Below are 23134 nucleotides of genomic sequence, written 5' to 3' on the forward strand. Positions count from 1 at the left end.
GAAATCTTCCTGACTTTTGGCTCGCTCCAATTTGTAGTCATTTATTGTACATTCATGGGACCGTTGTGGAGAAAGAAAAGACATTTTCTTTCGACTGAGGATTTAAGCAGGGCTCGTAAAATGGCACAGCTGAAGCGGACCGGACCACATTAGCAGTGTATAAGTGGAATAAAAAAACACGGCTGTTGTTTAGCGACCCCCAAACACCCCCAAATAACATGCTTTCTAAACAGTAACCCAGGATGTGACTGAAAATCTAATCACATTCATTTATATACATTATTTAGATAAAGGCAGCTGGATTTCTATTTGTTTCGATGGTTTGGCTCTTTTTTACCATAAAACGACGTCCCAAGATCAGTGCATGGTCCTTTTTTAATTCTATAAAGACCAAAGGTTCTGGTGGGTGTGGTTTAAAGACTCCACGCCCATTCGCAGCATATTAGGATCTCACTTGAATGTTTTGGTTTGGATTCAAATGATCAGATCTTGACCCCATTGGATATTCGCTCTTCACCACCATGAAGTTTATCTTCACTAGAGTTTATTGGTTAAGTCCAGTTCCTAGAGATACATCAAAGCGATATCAAGGAGAGTATTAAAGCTCTTTGATGGCTCATGGTGGCCTCAAACCTCACTACTATGTTGTTTTCTTGACCATGCCTCATGTGCAACATCCCATAATACTCTGAGATCTGTTTATGAGTTGAGATGATGAAATAAGCGGATCAGAAGGTGCTAGCAATGCGGATGAGAGCAGCCAGGTGAAGCGTGTAAAAGCCGTTTACTGTTGATGCTTTGATTAAAGCCCACCTGAGGGCTTCCTCTTCATTAATATCGAGCTCGCAGGGCTGCGGTTTTATGTGCCGTCTGATTAGCGCCGCATTTCCGCCATTAACTTCGTGGCCCCGGCTCTGACTGAGCAACCGAGAGCTTTGGAGGTATCGTACAACTCTGATTTTGTTTTCCAGATAACACATGGTGACCTGGTAAAATATGCACGAAGGTCTTATGAATAAAATGTGCGACGTTTTTAGACGTGTTGATTCGAAAAAAGGGAGAAAAAGAGCTGCGTGAGGCCGAGAAGCTCATAATACCTCATGGCGAAAACAAAAAAGGTGACTGTTACCCTTTAAAGGGTAATTAAATATCCTGCAGTGGCTAACATAATAGCTATTCTAATGCTTATTATAATCCTGAACATTTCAGTCATCAGTCCCGTTCTTCTTAACAACACGGGTGGTCTTTCTTGTCATCAGCACGGGTGGTCTTTCTTGTCATCAGCACGGGTGGGCTTTATATTATTCTCAGCTTTGTGCTGTTTCACTTGAACTCTAAAATCACATTAAAACTTTCAAAGTATTTTGTTATTAAAAGCCTCTTATTAGCATAGAACTCATTTCTATTTCTGTCTACATTTCCTACTGTTTTTCTTTTATTTTAGTTTTGTTGTGTCTAATTCCAAATCCTGGAAGTCTTCTTTTCATAGCGTGTCAATCGTCTTCAGTGATTCGTGCCGGATCTCCCCAATGGTGTCAAAACGGCGACCTTTGTGCTGCATCTTCATCTCCGGGACGAAAGCGAAGTCTGCAGGAGACAAATCTGTTGAGTAGGGGGGGTGTGTATGTGAGATCATGTGGATTGCTCACTGATGATCATCATGCACAAGTTGCCGAACGATTTTGACATTTTCTGGGGTTGAGCTCGGTGAAGGTCTTCCTGATCTCTCGTTCGTCTTGTGGTGATGTTCTTCTGCTCTTGCAGAAAGTCTTTGTTCTAACTTGCTGTCTATGTTGAAATCGCAGACGTGGTAATGCAAGTGTTCAGAATAGCACCGGTTACACCATTAGTCTCGAAACCTTTAAATACCACCTCGTATAATTATGTCATTATATTCTCATCAGCCTGTTTTAATAATGTGCCTTATATTCATATTTAGATTATGTTTATGAAATAAATCTATCCTATGTAGTTTGTAGCTACTAAAAATTAAGGAACCAGTAAAAATAATTCTTCCATAACATAATTTTTAAGCGCCATTTCTCTACCTGCAGATTCTTACAACCCAAAGAAGGAATAAAAAATGTCGAAGTTGTTTAGTGAATTGTTTATTCAGCTGAAAACTGCAGAACTCAGCGTCTCGCCTGTCTCTCATTTCTCAAGTCTGACAAGTGTTCATAAAGACACTCATTAACGTTCCAGGCGATAAAAATAAAAAAACAGCTGAGAACTGTGAAATGTGAGACCACGTCTGCTCTGAAAACATCCTTTGGTTGGTAATTTGCTTTTTAGTCCTGAATTGTTTCCTCCCAGGTTGTGTACTGATGGAATGGACTTGTTTTTTACGCTCCATCCAGATCCTATAATTACTTTCATTTTCATATGACTGTGTGTTTGTCATTAGAATGTGTTGTATTTTTCTCTTTTTTTGTAAGATAGTCAAGTTTAGTATTGTGCGAGATAATAACCTGCTGTTGAATAGAGTCACATTTCTGTCAATTTGTAAGAATTATTACCTTGAAAGCTAAAGGGGTTATTGATACAAATTCCAACCAAGTCATAAAAAGATATTTGAGGTATTTAGATGGGCACTATGTGTGTGTGTGTGTGTGTGTGTGTGTGTGTGTGTGTGTATATATATATATATATATATATATATATATATATATATATACACTGTACTATATGTATACTGTACTATGGGGAGGGGTGAAGGGGCATTAAGTGGGGGTCTGGAAAATGACTGAGAGAGTTGCAGTCATAATTGATCAACAAAGTCTCATCTTATTAGAGATATTAGGTTCAGTACATTCTGTTTAGGTTCAAGTAGCATTTCTGAGGTATGGTAAACAATAATGTACCCTGCTTATTTGGATGTGTTCCTACTGGCTAGAGACATGGAATGTGTGTATACACACTCACACACCAATAGCTAATATAGCCTGGATAGCTAATAGCTCTGTGGCACAGTGGCTTTGACTGCTTTAACACACAAAGCCACAAAATGACCATAACACGTTTGAAAATCGGCTCAGCAGACGCCAGGCGGTTGTTTTGTCTCTCAGTGTAAGACATGTTTACACCAGCTGCACAATGTAACTGCTGATTTACGCTTCATTTGAAAACTTTGGACGGTCCAAAAAGACCACAAACATTTTCTTCAAATGATTTTATACCTCTGCCCCCGAGTGCAGGAGGCATTCTGTTTTCAGATTGTCGTCCATCTGTCCGCTCGTCTGGTCGGTGTGATATCTCATGGACGAGCGGTTAAATATTTTGAACAAAAAAAATCAGCTGATACAAACTTGGAACAGAGTCAAAAATGTGGTTGAGGTCACAGCAAGGACAAATATCGAATACAGTTCAGTAGAACAACAGATACAGCTTTCCACTTGTTTGTCATACAAACATATTATTCGGGTTTGGGTTGTTATAATTTCTCCCATCTGTCTGTCCATGTGTTGGTTCGAGCTTCAACATTCTCATTGGCGTCACATCTTAAGAGTCGATTGTTTTTAGGATTTGAGTTTTTAGAATTGTAAACGGGGCAAGGTCAACGTCCTACACAATTGTCTGCCTTCAATTGTGTGGTAAGAGTTTGGGAAAGAACCACATATGACTGGAAAATTCAGACGTCCCAATATTTTGGTCCATATAAAATCCATTCGATTTAAGACAATCATGACACTATTTTCAGTATTTTTTGAGATAAGGTCATTAAAAAACTTGGACCGATGAAGGTTCTGTTTTGTTGCAGATAATACAAATAAAATAGCACATATATTCAAATGTAATAGTAAAGTTTTGATTTTTAATGTTATTTCCTTTCAAATAAAATCAACATTAACCAGGTGTGATGTGTGCGGCAGGAAAACTTCTCCTCCTTCTCCTCCTCTCACCTGCATTGCTGGTTTTCTTTATGGAAATCTACTATACTGCAAAGGAATATGTACGTTTAAGTGGCCAAAAGTCGCCCTGCGTGCGATCAGCCCTGAAGGAATCTCTTTACTGTTCAAAAGCTGCAAAATGTCCTGCTGTGTATGTTGTCCTGAACATCTGGGAGGATGCTGAGAGTCCTCTTCATCACCTCGGAAGCATTGATGCAGTATGCAGTCAAATGTAGGTTTAAGTTTTTATCCTCATAAATAAAAAGTAACGACCGATTTCGCAAAATGTAGTTGAGAAAAAAGTCAAATATTTGACTTTAAGGTAGTGTAGCGTAGTTAATTCCATTTACTTCCTTATTGTCCTCCACTGATAGCTACCAAACACTGTAAGTGATCGCTAGTCTGAGAATAACAGCAAAGCCTGATACCATTCCAGTAATGAACTCCTAGACGTAGAAAACTGTGGCATCAAATCTACACAATTTTCTTGAAAACACACTTAATCATACAAGATTTTTACTTATACACCGTCGATACCAATGACCATGAAATCCAAATGTTTGGAAAAAAAATTCACTCAGCTATCGAGCTCTTCACCATGTTATTAATGGATAGTGACATATTTGAATAGCTATCACCTGCTGAAGAGCTTCATGACGCAGCTCTGTTACTGGCGGCTCTCCTGGCGGCCAGACTGAGGCGTCTGGTGCAGCATATGCCAGACTACTCCCCCATTAATCACACCCATTTACTCAGCATCTGCTCTCCTGCCTCAGGTACGCGTCGCAGGGTGAGGGGGCCGAGCCTGAGCCACGACGCTTTATTGTAGCGGCGGAGAAGACAAGGTTTCTCAACTCCCAAATGCTCAGCGGTTTCGAATTTCTCTAATCCTAAAACACCTGATCCAAATCTGGAGCTCATTATCACACCCTCAATAAGGGCCACTGCACTGAAGGACGTGTGGTACAACGGACCTCAACTTCTCAAGACATTTCAAACAAAATGACGTATCCAAAGAAGTGATGCTTGTTTTTTTTTTTTTTATTATCAAAATCTTTATTTATCAAACCAAAAGAATGCACAATTGAAATAACGTTTCTATATAAAAAAGGACCATTAGACTGTTCTACAGTGCATTACAAAACCAGCAATTGTATACAACGTCGTGGGTAGAAATGGCTGAAGGGCGTTGGGGTTCGTTTCACACTTTACAAGGTGCGCAAACGTTCTCCCCTCGTTCACATGGCAACAAAATGTACACTTGTACCGTTCAACGTCTACTCTAGTTCGGTTAACAACGCTAAAATCAGACAATTTAAGAAGGATGGAAAAATACGTATACGAGATCGGATTTCGCTTTCTTATATAAAAAGTTTGTCACAGTATGGGGTTTGGTTAGAAACGTTAGAATCGGCGTGGCGTTTCGCTCAATTTATTAGTCAAAAAACATCCGAATTGAAGGAATTATATTAAATTTGCTAACTAGCTTAATAAACGATTGCCTGATTTGTTTTATTTTTTCCTTTAATGGCAACCTGATGCGTAATTGGTATTAATTAAACATCTATTTATAATGGAAAATGAAAGGAATTCAGAAGAAAACATGATAACAGATCGATCTAACTGTGATCCTTCGTTGGCTCGGTCGTTCCTCGTCGAGGAAGCGCGTACTAGCGTGAGGGGTTTAGTAGGCACTCCTTTCTGTTCTGTTCGTTCGGAGAAATCGTTTATAAAATGGACACATTATGTTGATAAATTATCGAGCAACACTCGAAACAATATATTAAATTTCCTGGTTAAAAGCCCTCCATTTGCCCTTCTACCCACCCTAATGCCCCCCTACCCCAGCCCCCAAAAAACATCCCTAAAACCTCTATGGAACTATCGAACTCTATGGATCTCCCCTTCAATTGCTCTATGTTACTGTACAATACAAAAGAAACAGCATATTCTCTTGTGTTGCTACAGTGTTCATGATTTCGTCCATGGTAATGTTTACACATGTACAGCGTACAAGAAAAATATCTGACGTAGTTGCCACGCCTTGTTGCGGGAACGACAGGACGCGGGCGGTCTTCTTTTTCTTCTATCCCCCCCCCATAGTTTTTCGCCGTATTTTGCCCTGCGAATGTTTCTCCTTCTCTCTGGCAGGTTTTTGCGCAAGTGCAATTCCAAAAGAAAAAAAAAACAATACGAAAAATTAAATAAAAGAATATATGTCGCTTTTAGACAGCATCAATAAATAAAGGGGGGAAATAAAAATCGAGGCACATCCAAACATTTGTAAGAGAAAAGTAAAACATGGTACGTGTTGACGCAGCAGTGTTCTGCTGTCGACACCGTTTTGATGTGACGGGGTCTTTTATCTGCAAGACCGCCATCACGGTTTGGAGCGCAGACTTGGTGTAGCTGTAAAATAACAGCCTGGGTGGAAGCGAAATTGCTCGTTCACGGCGTTTGTTTGATTTCCAGCCGCGACGTCTCGCCTCTCGGCCCACGGCTGCCGTAGCTTCTTGCTGCGTTTGACTGTTTCTAGGCTTCTTCGTGTGGAAAACAGAACACTGTCAGTAATACAGGGGACGATCAGTTGTGCATTATAACACAGTCTTAGAAGGTCAAACTTCTGGTCAGGAAATGGAGGTATATCTGCAACGAAACGGACTGTTTATTTCCCGGGCTCGTTGCGTCACAAAATCTAAATTGCGCCGTGTTTTGGAAAAGCACAGCAAAGTTTTCAGAAAGTTTATGGAGCGACAGAGCAGCAGAGAGACGGACCTGAGAAAACAACGTGTCATTTTCTGACCCCAGTTCTCTCCATTGTATTTATATTCGCCAAAGCTGCAGGGTGAGTGGAGAAAGAAAAAGACAGAAACGTCGGTGAGAGAATCGTCTCGAGGTGGTTTAGCTCCAAACAGAGCTCTGTTTTTAACGAAAAGAAAAAGAAAAACGCTCCTTTCTTGTGTGTGGTTGTTTCAAAAAAATGTTTCCCTTTTTTTTTTTTTCTCATCGCAGGGTTTTTTGCTGAAGAACGCATGAGTGGAGAAAAGGCCGGAACAGGGACACCGGAGAATCTGAAAAGTCACAAGTGGGTGGCCCAGTTCATGGCGTGCCGGCTCTGCGCTAGATCACAGCTTCCGCCGGTTCTTCCCCGACGTTAAAATGCGGCGCCGGTGATGGCGTTCAGCTGCTTCATCAGTCCCTCTAGACTGGCCATCTGTTCGCTCAGGTCGTCCTGCTCATACACCTGTAGGTAAAGAACATCATCAGGGTGAAGTTAGAACATGTCCCGATTATGTTCTGATAAATAAAACCATAGAAAGAGGGTGTACTTTCATTTTCACAAAAGAATCCTGCCTTAACATGAAGAACAGCTTTACACACACTCAACAGCTGGACAGTTTGTTTCTCCAAACATTCAGCTGGAATACTTTGCTGTCTCGCCAAATATGTCCTTCACTAGTTGGAGTTTTCTTTGTGATCCAGTGCATTCCAGAGCAGCACAATAGGATTTAGGTGCAGTGACTGGGCAGGTTGTTCCATGAGAGATATCATTCCAGGCGACTGTTTGCTCTCTAAATAACGCTTACAGAGCTCGGACATACGCTTCGCTCATTGTCTTATACGGTGAAGTCGGTTCCAATGAGCCGCAGTCCAGATGGAACTGCATTGGTGTATGTTAAAGTATAGAACGGCAGCCATGTTGCTTTAGGATTCCCTGATCCAAAACAACGTCAAAACAATTTAGTTTTTCACCTCAATGTTTGACTGTGTCTGCTCTCCTAATCTCCATTTTTTTTACAAGTTCTTCTGTTAGAGAAGAAAATGTCCCATTTGGACACAACAGTATTTACTTCCAGTCATTCACTGACCAATTCTTGTCTGTTTTTGCCTTTTACTGAGTTTGTTGCATATAAAAGAATAAAACATTTGTGTGTCTTAAAAACCATCAAAGACAAGATAATCAGAACCAGCCCTGTCCAAGTTATTAAATGTAAACGTTATAAAATGTCCATAGTATTTTTTTTTATTAAAAATTATTTTTGACACGTTTTGGCGTGTTTCTTTTTAGGCATTCCTGGTGGGAATAAAAGGCACGTGAGCATTACGAGACTTATTTCTCGAACTCCTCAAGCCAGTTATTAAGCTGTGCGATATCAGAAGAGACATCAGCTGACCTTCAGTAAGAGCGATCTTCTCCATCACCTGCTATTCTCAATCCTGTTTCTTTTTCTCTCAACGTCCCCGAAGCTGCCCTCAGTGTGTGTACGTACGCTGACTGTGACTTATTTATATTGCATTATTAATATATGACCTTGGCTTTAGCACCAGTGCAAACAAAGATGTTCATGAAATATAAATAAAGTAAGAGGTCAGCCAGAGTTTGCTGTCCATGGTGCTAAACGGAGAACTTTTTTCAACTTTTCTTTGTGCCGTTTTGAATGCGAGTTTGCATTGAAGCTGCGTTTCAGATACATCAAGATTCTCTTGTCATGTATATTCTATGGGTCGAGAAAAAAAAAATCCATATAAAGCAATTACAAAACTAAATCACGCTATTCAAAATAGCATACGTTCAAGTCAGGCTAATTTCAGTTTTTCCTCAATTGCTTTCAATTGCAGAATTTCTCAAGTCATTCTTAATATTTGCAAATCAGTAAGTGGTTTTTCGAAACGATTAGTACAAACAGCACCAATAGATTTCCTGCAAAAGCCTGTACTTTTCTCAAAATCCTTAGGTTATCTCTTAAAAGTAAGTATTCGTGTCAATGAACATCTCATTGCCATTTTCACAAACAAGATCGTCACAATGTTGAATGTTGAATGTCACTAATAAAGTCGAGTGAACGGCATCAAGATCAACTAATGATCATCTAGTTCTCTGAAACAGGTCAAAGTTGAATCTTCTGAACCTTCGAATGGCGACAGTAGAACACAGATTTACAATTTCTGAAAATGGATGTAAAACCAGGAAGTGAACGAAACACTAGTACACTACAGAACAAGTGTGAATCCTGTCTGGTGTCTTATAATCAATATCCCACATACAGTAATGTGTACATTTCTGCTGTTAAAAATTAATAGATACCAAACAGAAGAAATTCAGCCTGGTGCATTTTTTTATCATTGTAATTCAAACCGTTTACATTAGGAAACACTGAAACCGTGCACATGACTGAGCACTGTGACGATCTTGTTTGTAAACCATGACAAAAGGACTTGTCTTATTCTGATGGGAACGAGATGTTCATTGACACAAATATTAACTTTTAAAAGATGAACGAAGGATTTTGAGAAGAGTACAGGCTTTTAGAAGTAATCCAGTGTGTTGTGCTGATTGTTTTGAGAAATGCACTTACTGAGTAAAGTTACTGAGAAAAACTAATAGGAAAACTAATATATTTTTCTATTTATTTATTTTTTATTCTGGAAAAAAGCTCCACCTTGATATATCCATCAGGTCTGCACTTTTTTTTTAAAGTAAACTCAATTTAGAAGTGAATGTTGTTCGGTTGAAATTTTTTCACTGGCATTTGTGCTTCGTTCTGAGAATAACCGCTTAAAATAGCACTCAGGAAATTGCAGTGAAAACTCTCTCTCGGTCTCCGAATCGAAGAAGTAGCAGCGTACAATCCAGTAGTAACCACTGTATTTATTAAAAAACCTCCTAAACCCCCCTGCAGAGTGAAACAGCTTAAAGATGGCGTTAGTAACCCGAGTGCTCCTGTTACACGGTAATGAGATGCAGCCCAACCCACAATTAGAGCTTAATCACAATTAATGAGTCAGAAGGAAGGACTTCCTGTTGAGATGCAGCATCTAATGAGCTTCTTATTTCAAGGTGTTCAAATTCATTGTGTGTGTGTGTGTGTTTAAGAGACTCACACTTGCGGGGTCTTCTCCTGGTTTCTGGCCTTCCTCTGCGGTTTCGGGGGCTGTCGGAACGGAGACAGGAAGTAGCGGTGATCTGGCTTTCCCAGCCTGTCCTAACGACGCTGTCTTGACTTGGGGTTTTGGGAGGCTGCCACCTACGAGGACATATATTTTTAATTAACAGACGCTCAAACAACTCGTACAAGAATTCTTCCTCCTAGATACATTCATCAGAGGGACGGGGTGTTAAATTCGACGTTTATTGCACAAAATGAAGCAGTGAACTCGCGGTAAATCAGCGCTGCTGCGAAACTAATCGGAACCGACAAACGCATAAAGCTCGAGCGGATTAATCCAGCTTAACACCAGGCTCCGCGGTTGGCCCAGGAGTTGGTTAACGACAGCGCAAATAGTAAAATCTGTCAGTCTGGCAACAGGTGAGACAAGACAGATGGACATGTTGATGGTGTGCATGGACCCCTAATCATCCACAAGCCAGCCCTTTTGCACTCTAAAGACCGGATTCCTGTGTGTGTGTGTGTGTGTGTGTGTGTGTGTGTGTGTGTGTGTATAATTGACGGACAGCAGCGATCTCAACGCTCTGTACCGCTCCAGAACTTCTAACCACCCACCACCCTCTGCTTCATCTTAATTAGATACCTGGGCTGGGCATTATCTGCATAATTTAACACTGGAAATTGCCAGCACCTGCTCAAGGAGAGACTGAGAGATGGAGAAAAAGATTGAGGGGAGTTCGATGAACTGTAATAGAGCGCATCCTCCTTCACGCTGGCTTTTATTAGTCCCTGCTGGCGCTCCACTCTCGCCATCAAACGCCTATCGAGTACGTGTGGAGGGTGGATAAAAAAAAAAAAAGACAAATCCGACAAGGGGGCCTTGTGTTTAAACACTCATACTCGTTATTCATGGTTTAAAAATCTATTACTTTTTTATTTTACAATATACCGTATAACGCATGAGATTTTATGGCACAATTCTATTCTTCTTATAAAGTCCTTCTTTATTTAAAGCGTTTCAAACCAAAGGCATATTAGCTTTGCTATACATGGGTGCCAATACTTTTGCCACACTAGACACGCATGAGCAAAGCATAGCAAAATCTCTAGGTTATGTACAGGAAATGGAATTAAGTAGTTTTACCTCTCAACTCTTCTAGTTCGAGTCGTTCATTCATTTATCATGTGACTTCCATTGACGTTTTTTTTTTTTTGACAACGTTACAATAATTATGGGAGTCACATGACAAAAGAACTAACGAAACGGAGCAATAGATATGAAGCTACTCGTTCTGTTTATCATCATTTGTCCTTGTCTAGTCAGAGTTGGTGTATGTATGTTGGGGAATCTGCTTATTGAAAATGCTATATTTTTATATTATTTCTGATCAAAGGAACGAAATGAACTAAATGACTCCAAAAAAAGAATCGTTCATTTTTAATGAATGAGAATCAAAGAACCGAGTCACTGAAATGATCCGATCTTCCCATCACGGCTAAGAACCTGCCAAACCGATCATCTACTACAGCAAGCAGTCACATTTCCTATCATCTTAATCAGTTGAGATTTCACAAGCATGTGCATTTTCACACACACACACACACACACACACACACACACACACACACACACACACACACACACACACACACACATTGCATACACACAGTGGCCTAAAAATCTCCTTCTATTTATTACATGCAAATGCAGCAGCCTGTGAGTGGACTCAGTAATCACAGGACTCAGCAGCATAACCCACAGCAGTGTGTTATCTTCCTGGATATGACGTGTGAAAGTGCGACCCTAACGTGTGATCAAAGACAAACGCAAAATAGTTTCATTTCTCGTAAACAAAACCAAAAAAATATTATTTACGCTTTACATGGAATCTGCTGCAGACTCGATGGATGGATGGATGGATGGATGGATGGATGGATGGATGGATGGATGGATGGATAGATAGATAGATAGATAGATAGATAGATAGATAGATAGATAGATAGATAGATAGATAGATAGATAGATAGATTGTTGTGTTAGCAGTAAAACTCTGCTTTTGGGAAGGCAGCCATGACGGTTTGATGCAGAAGCAGTGAAACAGCTGTAACAAGTGAACATCCTCTGGCCTGCTGTGCTGGAAAAATCACAGAGAAGATCCTGATGGAAAAATCCAGAGTTTTAGTAAAACACTGATGGATCAATTTACCCACAATGCCTTTGATATCGCTCCGGTCTAGTCAAGCCCAAACACTGCACTCCCCACACTGTGTGAACAATCAGCGCCGAGCCGCGGTGTGTGTGTGTGGTGGAGTGTGAAATGGCCGATGCGCTCGAGGCCGGCCAGTCGGATGATCCCATGCATAGAAATGATGATCAGAAACGCTTCCATCAGCGCGAGGCGAGCCTCACAGCTCTGTCGAGTGGCTATTGTACCGCCGCTGCTTGATAGAGGGCGAACCCTACCGGCTTTTTCTTCCACGGATTTTTGATCACTGATGATGTGCTGCTAGGATTGTACAACGTCCCAGAAAGGTTCAAGGACAGCAATTCGGCAAGATCCAAAACGTCTAAAGCGTTTTATTCTTTCCTTCACACGCTTTCAGTGTGTTCAGACTGTAGAAGCATCTAACATTACATAATAGTAGCAGACACACAAGTGCTATAAAGACATAAACAACTGAATACTTATTATTCATTACTAGTGAATTAGAATAAGAGGGTCTAGAACATACCCTTACAACATGCTGCCAATAAAGTCTCATTCTATGATTCTCCTCAGAGAAAACATCATTATATAAAAATGAACATGTTCGTGTGGAGCGTCCAATGTACAAGTTCTTCTACCGTGTTCAAACAACTGTCAGACCAGCTGTTATAGATGAAGCGCCATCTGACCAATCAGAATCAAGTACTGAAACGCATTGTGATTTACGTACGGAACCAGCGAGAGCGTATGTACAGCTGGATCTGAATTGTTAGCCAAAGTTCATTTAAGACTAAACATCTTTTTGGGTTTTTGTTTCTCTTTTATTCATTGCGATGTCGCAGCTCGCGGATGATCGCACAAAAAGAGACCGAGCGTGCTCACGACTCATACTGTAAGCTCCGCCCATAAAACGCCTGCAGGAGCTCGTCTGTTTTCGGTATTAGGGACGTGCATCTCTATAACTGACCAACGATACGTTATGAAATAATAATAATAAAATAAATGTGCATCTGCTAATGATTTTATATGAAGAAAGATGCAAATATGTTCAAAACAACGCATTATTATAGAAATTCCAACTTGTATCTGATGCACACTTTTTTAACAAAAATGAAGAGAGTCCACCACTGCGTCTAAGCACCTGTTATTTTACAAGCGGAGCCTCGTCGAGATGTTTCTGTGTCGGCAACTGGAGCCAATTTGGACCTAAACATGGCGCCATCGGCAGGGAAGGGCTTTTAAAAAAAGCTAAATTGGTGGAGCGGTGAAATAAATAAAAAAAAAAAAACCAGTGGAAGTGAAGATCTGACGATCTTCTGAACAACAAAAATGTATTAATAGTGGCATGGTGTGGTGCGAACCGACGCAAAGTATCCAGTGAAATAGTATATTTGATTATATCCTAATAACCGTACAAAGTGTTTTATTCTTCCTATATTCCAACAGTTTTCCAACAAAATAATTTTTAAATGGCTTTATAGTAAACAGGTGATTAGCTGGAACTATCGGCTATCGGCAAAAATCATTACAAGAGCGGCCTCTAGAGGCGAACCGCTGACACCACATGCTGTTTGTTTTTACACTCGAGACTGCGGGCTGCACGAAGAGCGCTATATTCTCAACCGAAACATTCAACACTGTACTGGAGACTTCTGTACATTTTAAAGTCCATCTATTTACTAAATTTCACAAAAATTTTTAATCATCCATCATACTAATCCTGGTGAATTATTTGTTATTATACAAACAATATAAAGGAAACAAATCAAAAGCAAATTCCAGCACCACCAAGCTGCAACTGCTGGGCCCTTAAGCAAGGCCCTAAATTCTTAATGGCTCAGATGTATAACGAACTGTAGCTCTTGATAAAAGGCGCCTGCCAAAAGCCATAAATTTGTAAACAAAACAAAAAAACGCATTAAATAAAACCTGTGATTGGATGCTGTTACAGACCTCCTGACCAATCAGATTTGAGCATTTAACGTGATCTGGTACGAGACGCTCACATAATCTGCCACACATTCCAGTCTTACACAGTGAGCCTCTCAAATAAAAAGTGTGTGTTTAAAAGGATGCATTTCCAACAACAGCTGACAAAAAAAGCAGCATATTCCCTCAAGCTGTTCTATTTGCGGTGTGGTGGTGGAGTTGTCAGGCGCCCGCGGTGGACGGGGGAGGAGGGGGGAGGGTTTAAGTCTTGAGGAAAAGCAATTAAAACGCAACTACAGGCGATCGGCTGATGTCGAAGAATTCCGGTTACGGGTAGTTCGGAGGACAAGAGTGGGTGGAGAGAGATCCCAAGAGGGTGGAGAAGCCTGGGGGAAGTGTGAACGAGTGTGTGCAGTGTTTAGTGTGTGCGGAATCAACAGGGGAAAAGAAACAAGAAGAGTGCAGTCCACGAACGTGGTAACGAGGTCAGAGAGGAAACAGAATGGGTTTCAAGAAACCAACTGCTTCAGAGCTGACCTTTCAGATGAACTAGCCTCCACACACAGACACACACACACACACACACACACACACACACACACACACACACACACACACACACACTTTAAAGCAAAATCCAGCGCAGGAATGTCTAAAGTCTGATGGAGCTGACAAATAAACAAACCTCCTAGCCACCAATTTAGCATCGTCCAAATCACACGCCTGAATCATCACATCCCCTCAAACGCTCAAACTCGCTTTTAGTTATGTAGAAATAATACACAGACAAATGGACGCCACCATATTAACAAAAGTGTGAACTGCAGCAGAAGCCGTTATGGAGCTCTCGCTTCCTCATCACACTCAAATGATCAATAGCTCCTGAGGTAATTATAATAACGGTTCTAGTGAAGGCGGCGAACGTGAATTCTTGGCTATCCGACATTTTCCAGCGAGCGTGAATAAAAATTACTCTGAGGTGGAAAACACCAGAGAGGGATCACATTTGGTTCTCATTTGGAACCTGACTAACGACAAGTTACGGATTATCTTAACATTTGCGGGAATCCGCAGCGAGACCGAATGTTGAGGAACGTTAGGAAAAACATTTTAAAGGATGTATTTACTCAAATACTGTCCACTATTACGTTTATAAAGTGACATAATGTGTAGATGAATTCACTGAGGTAGCAAAGGGGCTGCGGGGGTGCGGCCAAAATTCGCAGATTTTAGATTTTAGAACGTATATATATATATATACACACACACACACACACACACACACACACACATCATATATATGATTTTATTTTAATTTCTTTCCTTTTAATACATTTGCAAAGATTTCAAACAATCTTCTTTCACCTTGTCATTATGGGGTATTGTTTATAGAATTTCGAGGAAAATAAAGAATTTTATTTCATTAATGGAATAAAGCTGTAACATAACAAAATGTAGAAAAGTGAAGCGCTGTAAAAAAAAAAAGCATGAAAAAAAGCATGAAATTCACCCTCCACCTGGCCTAGGAGACCTGAACCTGTTCCAGCATGGTTCATATAAACATATGGTGTACATGGGTTGGAGTGGAAGAGCTTAAGTGACCTGCTATAGAGCTCTGACCTCAACCCTTTGGGATGAATGTGAACACTGACGGAACCTCAGGCCTCCTCACCTCACCTCCATCACTACCTGACTTTACTCACACCCTTGTGATATGTGGACGAGCACAAATGTCCACAAGCACACTCCAAAATCTAGTGGAACATCTTACCTGAAGAGTGGAGGTTATTTTAGCAGGAATTGGGGATTAAAGTGGAATCAGGTGTCCACAAACCTGTGTAAAGTCTAGATGGAATCGTCTGGCAAATTTACTGTGACTGAATTTTGTATTGTTTATTACATTTTGTTTAGTTATTTTTTTTAAAAAGCTATAATTTCCAGCTTTCCTGTGGCTATTAAGTGTCAGGATCCCTCTTTGAGAAATTCTTGCGGTCTGACGTATCTTCATCCACCCTGTGCCTCCTTTAGTCCCTCCGACTGATCTCTACTTTCTCTGTTCTAGGGTTTTCCTTTGACATTTTCATTTCACTCACACACACGCACACTGCGAACGCAATTACTCCACACGGTGATAACAAGACAAGCCAGCGAAAAAACTTTCAATTCCATTTCACCCCTGATAATTCACGATAAGCAACGAGTCATTTCCGAGACCACCGGCCTCGAGAGTCGGCGTGTGCAACTATTAATAAACAAATCAATTAGATTTCGGGTTAAGTTGAGAATTCTGCACTCAAAAATGACAAAAAAATATCAAAGTACTTCTCTCAATACATTCCCTCTATTCGCTGCCAAAGAATGGTCTGCAAAATTCACACACACACACACACACACACACACACACACACACACTCGATAAAGCTACATATACTCCGTTCACAATAATCCCACCCATGAGTACATCACCTGGTTGTGGCATCATGGGAGTGTAGACTTTGGGCTCGATGGTGCCCATGGGTGGGGGCAGGAGGGGGTTGGTGAAGCTACGCAGGGGGTGCGTGGGTCTCACGCATGCTGTGGGAATGGAGCGACTCGGGATCTCCTCTGCCCCCGACGCTTCAGGCTGCACCGAGGGGATCAAAGACGCCTGAGGCTGGGGGGTTTCCGTGGTTATGGCTGTGGAAAACACATACACATTGTCTCTGGTTGCCTAAATTACACATATTGGTGAACAAATGTGAGTGATTTTTTAAAAATCAAGAGGGTTTATTAAATTGTAAGAGCAGATTTAAAGAAGAATTATGAATAAAGAAATAAGAAAATAATTAAAGAAGAAAGAGAAAGCAAGCGGAAAAAAAAAGAAGGAAGAATGTTTATAGAGTACCTGCGGCGTAGCCTCGGTCCACGGTGAGCGTGGAAAAGGGCATGGGCCTGAGGGTGAATTTAGAGTGAGGGGTGTAGCCACATGTAGGAGACGGCAGGATGCCCGGGTACTGAGTGCTCTCCAGCGTGGGAACCGGGATGGCACTGACCACCGCTACAGAGAAAAACAGTAAAAAACAGTCGATTTTAGTGTATGACAAACGTAAAAGGTTGCAGAGGAATATTCAAATATATATATATATATATATATATATATATATATATATATATATATATATATATATATATATATATATATATACATGCTAGAATTCCCAAAAGGGTTTTAGGCTGATGGTATCCTAAGTTAGAAACCTAGTGACCCAGTGTTGATGTATTCATCAATAGAGACCTCAAAGCAAATTTCTACGTCGCTCTGGAGTGTCTGCTAAATTCCCTAAATGTAGATGTAGGTCGATTTGTAAATCAAAAACCACACGTTTCTTTTTAAGGTCTGGGTAAAATCACAAGCTGAAAGTTTCTTGGTAAATCCTATGCTTTCGAATTTTAAGCCTATTGCATCATACGCTGACTCCATCGTCTAGACGTAAGCTTTGAAATGATACAAATGTACGATTTGCAAGTCGTAAGCTCTACATTCTGATCTATTCTGTGATTTATATTGCATTAAAACATCAAAATCATCGTACGCTTGTACTCTATTCCACTCGATTCTATGAGCTGGATTTTTGAGTTAACCCAAAATGCTAATAAATCCCTTTCTGTTGTTTTAATCATTCATTATATGATCAAATGATCAAGTGGGAGGCAAAATTCCAGTAAGCACTTCACTACAGGAACCTGGCGTGTGTTCCTGGTCTGAGAATCCTCGGGTATGTGCTACGCTGTTAGCGTTTCCTCTGTCAGTGACCTTGAGATGAAAGGCAGAAGTGTCTGAAATGCTAAGCGCAGTGAGATTGCTATCTTTTAAACTGCCTGAGACCCGAGAGTCTTTTTAATTCTTTCTATTTCCGAAGCTCAGAACTCTGAGAGAGCAGTCTTTAATGTTTACGTGTGTGTGTGTGTTTGTGTGTGTGTGAGGGAGAGACATGCTTATATTCACCGCAACTTCTCAGCTGACCTGCTCAGTGCAGATGGCAATTATTTTATGCTCTGATAACCCAGAGGCACAGAAAAACTTCATTTTCCTCGCCTGATGTTATCGTGAATAATACAGATTCATTCCTGAGGCTCTGAATTGGCCTATGACTGCCAATAGCTTCACAACAGATCAATCCATTCGCCCTCATCTGCTAAGTCTCTGATCATCTGAGACTTTGTCTTGTGTTTGTGTGTGTGTGTGTGGGTGTGTATTGAAGGCAAAGCAGGTGTCCTAAATCCGATTATATACAATATTCCAGTCAGAGTTTCTAATGGGAAACGATTCACAAAATTCCTACAACGCATCAGTGCATCGACAGTAAAGTTAACGATGCGATGCATCGATTTTAGAAAGTATGAAAGTTGGCATTTGTATAGCGATGCATCATTTTTCACATATTTGCATCTGTAAAAACTTGACTTGACTCTCAGCACCGCTGCTGCTACGTGAACATGACGTATCACATGACGTATCACAATCACAGTGTCCTGAGAGTCACATAGAATACAGATTAACATGGCAGAGGTAGAGCTGTAACTTCCTGCAAACACAACAGGAAAAGAACATCTGCTTTTATTTCATCTTTGTTCTTTTATTTTTAAGGCGTGTTTGTTTAGGGCCATGCTTTAGAAGTCAGAAGTCGCTTAAGTAAATTGATGATTTGCTGTCTGTCTGAACCGAAGCAATAAAACTGAACTATCAGTACCATACCGAATTGCAGAGCATCAGATTTTTTTCACTGCATCGTACGGCATTAAATCGCATTGTGTTGAAGTGAATCAAAATCGACCGCAGTTCGACCCCTGAGGTATTTACTGTTTCAGCTTGTTCAGGGATTCGTATATTAATAGTGAATGAAATCAAAATAACATTTTAGAACACATGAGAAATTAGATTTTTTTTGATTTTCTAATAAAAACAAATTTAATTTAAGAAATAAAAGTAAAACTGAAAGATACACTGAAAAGTAATGTTAATTGTAATTTAATTATAATAATACAAAACATACAATATGAGTAATATTGTAATATAATGAGATTTTATTTCGGTATCAATTTCGGTGCAGTAGAATTGTGCACTATATTTCGATTAGCAATTCATTTCATTAGCCTTTTATTTCATTAATCATTTGGTTTAACTGTTTAAAAACTTGGAACATATAATAATAATAATAATAATAATAATAATAATAATAATCTTTATTTTTATAGCGCCTTTAAAAGTTACATCTCGAAGCACTTTACAAGTAAAAAATAAAGAATGATATATAGAAACATCATCCATAACGAATAAAACAAACAAAAAAAAAGAATCACCTAAATGCTCTCATGAAAAAAGTGAGATTTAAAAGCAGATGTAAAAACACAAAGATTCAGGCTGTCTGATTTCATTGGGGAGAGACCCCCCCAAAACATATGGTGTACAAGAAGAAAAAAAACCCGGTCCCCTATAGAACATAAACTGGTGGGAGGAACAACAGAATCAGAGAAGAAGACCAGCATCAGAGAAGCAGAGTTAAAGTTTGTGACAAATAATATGGCACCATAACTTGTAGGTCAGCATGAGATTTTTTGAAGTGATTGTGAAACCTCACAGGGAGCCAATGCAATGCCTCCAAATCTGGAGAGATGCTGGTCTTTGTCAGGGTTCTAGCAGCTGAATTATGAACAGCCTGTAATTTGTTTAAGGTTAGATTTAGAAACCCCAGCAAGCAAAGCATTACAGTAATCGATGCATGAAAAAAAAAAAGTATTGATTTTTAAGCAGCCGTAAAAGATATCATGGGGCGCAGCACAACAGGGGGGCAAACACTCATCTATGACTTTTAGGACTAATAAATACAGTATATACTGTTTAGCCATAACATTATGACCACCTGCCTAATATTGTGTAGGTCCCCTTTTGCTGCCAAAACAGTCCTGATTTGTCGATCATTAACAGCATGAACCTATTCAGCAGTTTGAGCTACAGGAGCTCGCCTGTTGTCTCGGAACACACGGACCAGCCTTCACTTGAGCCTTGGCCACCCATGACCCTGTCGCCGTTTCACCACTGTTCCTTCCTTGGAGCACTTTTAATGGACACTGACCACTGCAGACTGGGAACATCTCACAAGAGCTGCAGTTTTGGAGATGTTCTGACCCAGACGTCTAGACGTCACAATTTGGCCCTCGTCAAAACTCATTTACATCCTCGCGCCTGCCCATTTTTTCTGATTCTAATGCATCCACTAACAGGTGCCATGACGAATAAATAATCAGTGTTCTTCACTTCACCGGTCATAATGTTGACAATATGACAATGACCTCGCATTTTTTACCATTAGTCACAAAGGCCACACCTTCTTCATTGGAAATAAGAGACAGAGGCCACACCTCCTTCCCTGGGACTAACAGACTGTGGTTACACCTTCTTTATTTTGGGATTGATAGACACCTTTTTCCCTTGGAGGCAACACCTGCACAATAAACGACATCTTGATTTCACCCTAGAAGTAGAGGTCCACTATAAATTTAGTCTTAATCAGGAGACTGAACTCGAGAAACCAGAACTGCACAACTGCTGTGAATCTCAGCTGAAAGTCGGGCAGTTAAGAAGCTTAACCAAACAAAACAGTGGCCTGGCTTCAGTTCACGCTGTCACACAGCAGCCAGGCCTGCAGGGAGCAATTCATTACGCACTTATCAAGTCTTATTGCTCTTTCTGCTTCTCTTTCCATTCCACAGAGCAAGCCAGTGTGTTCGAATGCATCTGCTGTCTGATTTTGATCGATCTGCTGTTGGATTATAGTGTGTGTCTGGTGTGTGTGCACGCATGTGTGTGTGTGTGTGTGTGTGTGCTTTTGTTTTCCCAGCTGTGGCAGAGGAGGTCCACTGTCCTGTTGAGTCTCAGACTGATTGATGAGGTCTAATGATAAAAGTGTTATTATGGCAAGAAAGTTATCCGAAGCGCAGCAGTACCACAGAGGCGTGTCTGAAAGTCAAAGCAAGCCGGAAAGCAATGATCTATATTTACTGTCCGACTCAAGCCTGTGGGGTGTGGGTGTGTCGGGTTCTATACATTATTGATCCAGGGAACAGTTGATGCATTTACAGGAGGATTCAATCATATAAAATGCATAGCATTTCAACCGGGGGTCTGTGGTGGTACTGCAGGGGGTCTGCTAATTATTGTTGTATCAAAAAAAAAATTGTACAATGACACATTTTGTATCCGGTGGTCTCTGTCCAATGTCATCGCCTAAGTGGTCCTTGACCTGAAAAACGATGGAGACCCCTGATGTATGGGATACAGAAGAGGCCACGACTCCTTTACTTTGACCCATAGACACAGAAGCCACTCCTCTTAATTCTAGGACCAATAAATAAAGGACAAAATCTTAACAGTGACACAAAGGCCACACCTTTTTTGCTTAGAAAATTAGACAGCTACACTTAATATATATTATAAAACAAAAAGGACGTGCCTCCTTTCTTGAGATCAATAAAGAGGCAGTGCCATTGGACCAGTAGATGCAGAAGCCACGCCTCCTTATTTTAGAACTAATAAATATAAAGGCCACGTTTCCTTTACTTGAACGAACAGAACTAGGTCACTCTTTTTTTTACTTGGACCTCTAGACAGAGGCCACACCTCATTTTTTTAGGACTAATCAGCATAAAGGCCAAACCTCCTTTTTAACTAGACAGAAAGACCACCCCTTCTTATTTAAGGACTAACAAAGGCCACGCCTACTTTACTTGAAATACAGCCCCAGGCCACGAATCTTCTACTTAGACCATTAGACACAAAAGCCAAACCTTCTTTGCTGAAAACAATAAACAGAGGCCACGCCTCCTTCCCAGACTGAGGTCACACTTTCTTTGGAAAATACCTCCATAATTGTTTTGTTTTTTCTGGTTTTGCTTTCAGGTGCATTCAAACCTAAGAGAATTTTCATTACGTGAAAAGAGTTCCGTGTAAAGGGCTTGATTCACTCACGTGTGTTGCTGGGCTGAGAGTCCATGGGGATCATCATCTTCGACCGGGTCGCTCTGCGTGAAGCTAGAGAGCGGTCTAGAGTGGAAATGCCGCTGGAGGCTTCATCTGCGTCGCCACCTGAAAAATGGAGGGATGATCAGTTCTTTCTGTGGACATGTTCTTTGCGTTTGGTGGGTCACAGCCTCCACAGTCAGCACTCTGGTCTTGCAGGAACTAAAGCTAAATTTGGATGAAAAGCTGCAACACTGCAGAGTTATTTGTTCATTTTTTTTAAACTAATGACCATGCCACCTACACAAGCCTAAATAAAATGTTCAGATAGATAGATAGATAGATAGATAGATAGATAGATAGATAGATAGATAGATAGATAGATAGATAGATAGATAGATCCTTTGAGAGCCCCTGTTCAAATTTACATACAGCACTACATGGCTACATCATACAATACAATCTACATGGCTACGTGGCCTCTAATCTACATGGTTCTTTAGTGGAACCATTCACAGATGTCTCATGCGTCTTTCCACTTGATCCGAACTCCATCCAAAAGAAGGCTATCATAATGAATCAGGGACGTTTGCAGAGCATATTGGGACAGGCTTGTTGCCATACCACCATATACGGGGTGGTATCAAAAGATTTTGAGACTTGTTTTGTAACACGCCAACAGATGGCAGCACAAAGCTGCACTCACAGTCACAGGGAGCACCGACATTTACAAGTCAGTCTGTCAAAAGACATCGTCCTGTGTACATCAAGAGCTGTGCAACTTATGCTATTCTGACCACGTGTGTAACCACTTCTGCGAGTTCATCATGAACATCTGGGCAAATCTTCTTCGTCGATGCTGCGATGAGTGTTTCGAGGTGTTTTGACTGGTACAAGAACTTCAAGAGCAGAAGAACAAGATGCCGAGAGATCAGGGAGACCTTCAACGAGCTCAACTCCCAACAAATCCACAACATTGCTGCCATTGTCGATGTGTCATACGGAACAGTCCAGGCAAACCTCGCGTGTGATTTAAACATTGCTGTCAAGTTCGTCCCCAGGCTGCTCAACCCAGAAGCAAAAGGAAGACCAAGTCAAAGTCTGCTAAGAACTCCGTCAGCGTGCCATGAATGAGCCGTCCTTCATGTTGAGGATCATTACCTGTGACGAAGCAACAGTCTTCACAGTGGAAGAGCCTATTATCTCCAGCATGCTCATCGACTTTTT

General features: G+C 40.7%; 1 protein-coding gene and 1 long non-coding RNA gene across 5 annotated transcripts in view; one reads left to right on the forward strand and one right to left on the reverse strand.

Moving 5' to 3' along the window:
• The first annotated feature begins 707 nt into the window (after window positions 1-707).
• LOC124379117 lies at window positions 708-8288 on the forward strand. Its single transcript, XR_006924375.1, has 3 exons — window positions 708-941; window positions 6900-7133; window positions 7957-8288. It is a non-coding gene; the product is annotated as an uncharacterized LOC124379117 (long non-coding RNA).
• dcc (DCC netrin 1 receptor) overlaps window positions 5438-23134 on the reverse strand; it is a 241742-nt gene continuing 224045 nt past the window's right edge. For all 4 annotated transcript variants that reach the window (XM_046839225.1, XM_046839228.1, XM_046839227.1 and 1 more), the window contains exons 25-29: window positions 21917-22033; window positions 16796-16948; window positions 16378-16587; window positions 9771-9913; window positions 5438-7131 (exon numbers count right to left, since the gene is read on the reverse strand). In XM_046839225.1, coding sequence (XP_046695181.1) covers window positions 7042-7131; window positions 9771-9913; window positions 16378-16587; window positions 16796-16948; window positions 21917-22033 — 713 coding nt within the window. In that variant the 3' untranslated portion in view covers window positions 5438-7041. The remainder of the gene's footprint in view (window positions 7132-9770; window positions 9914-16377; window positions 16588-16795; window positions 16949-21916; window positions 22034-23134) is intronic.

This window comes from Silurus meridionalis, chromosome 25 (genome assembly GCF_014805685.1).
Source record: "Silurus meridionalis isolate SWU-2019-XX chromosome 25, ASM1480568v1, whole genome shotgun sequence".
Taxonomy (NCBI): domain Eukaryota; kingdom Metazoa; phylum Chordata; class Actinopteri; order Siluriformes; family Siluridae; genus Silurus; species Silurus meridionalis.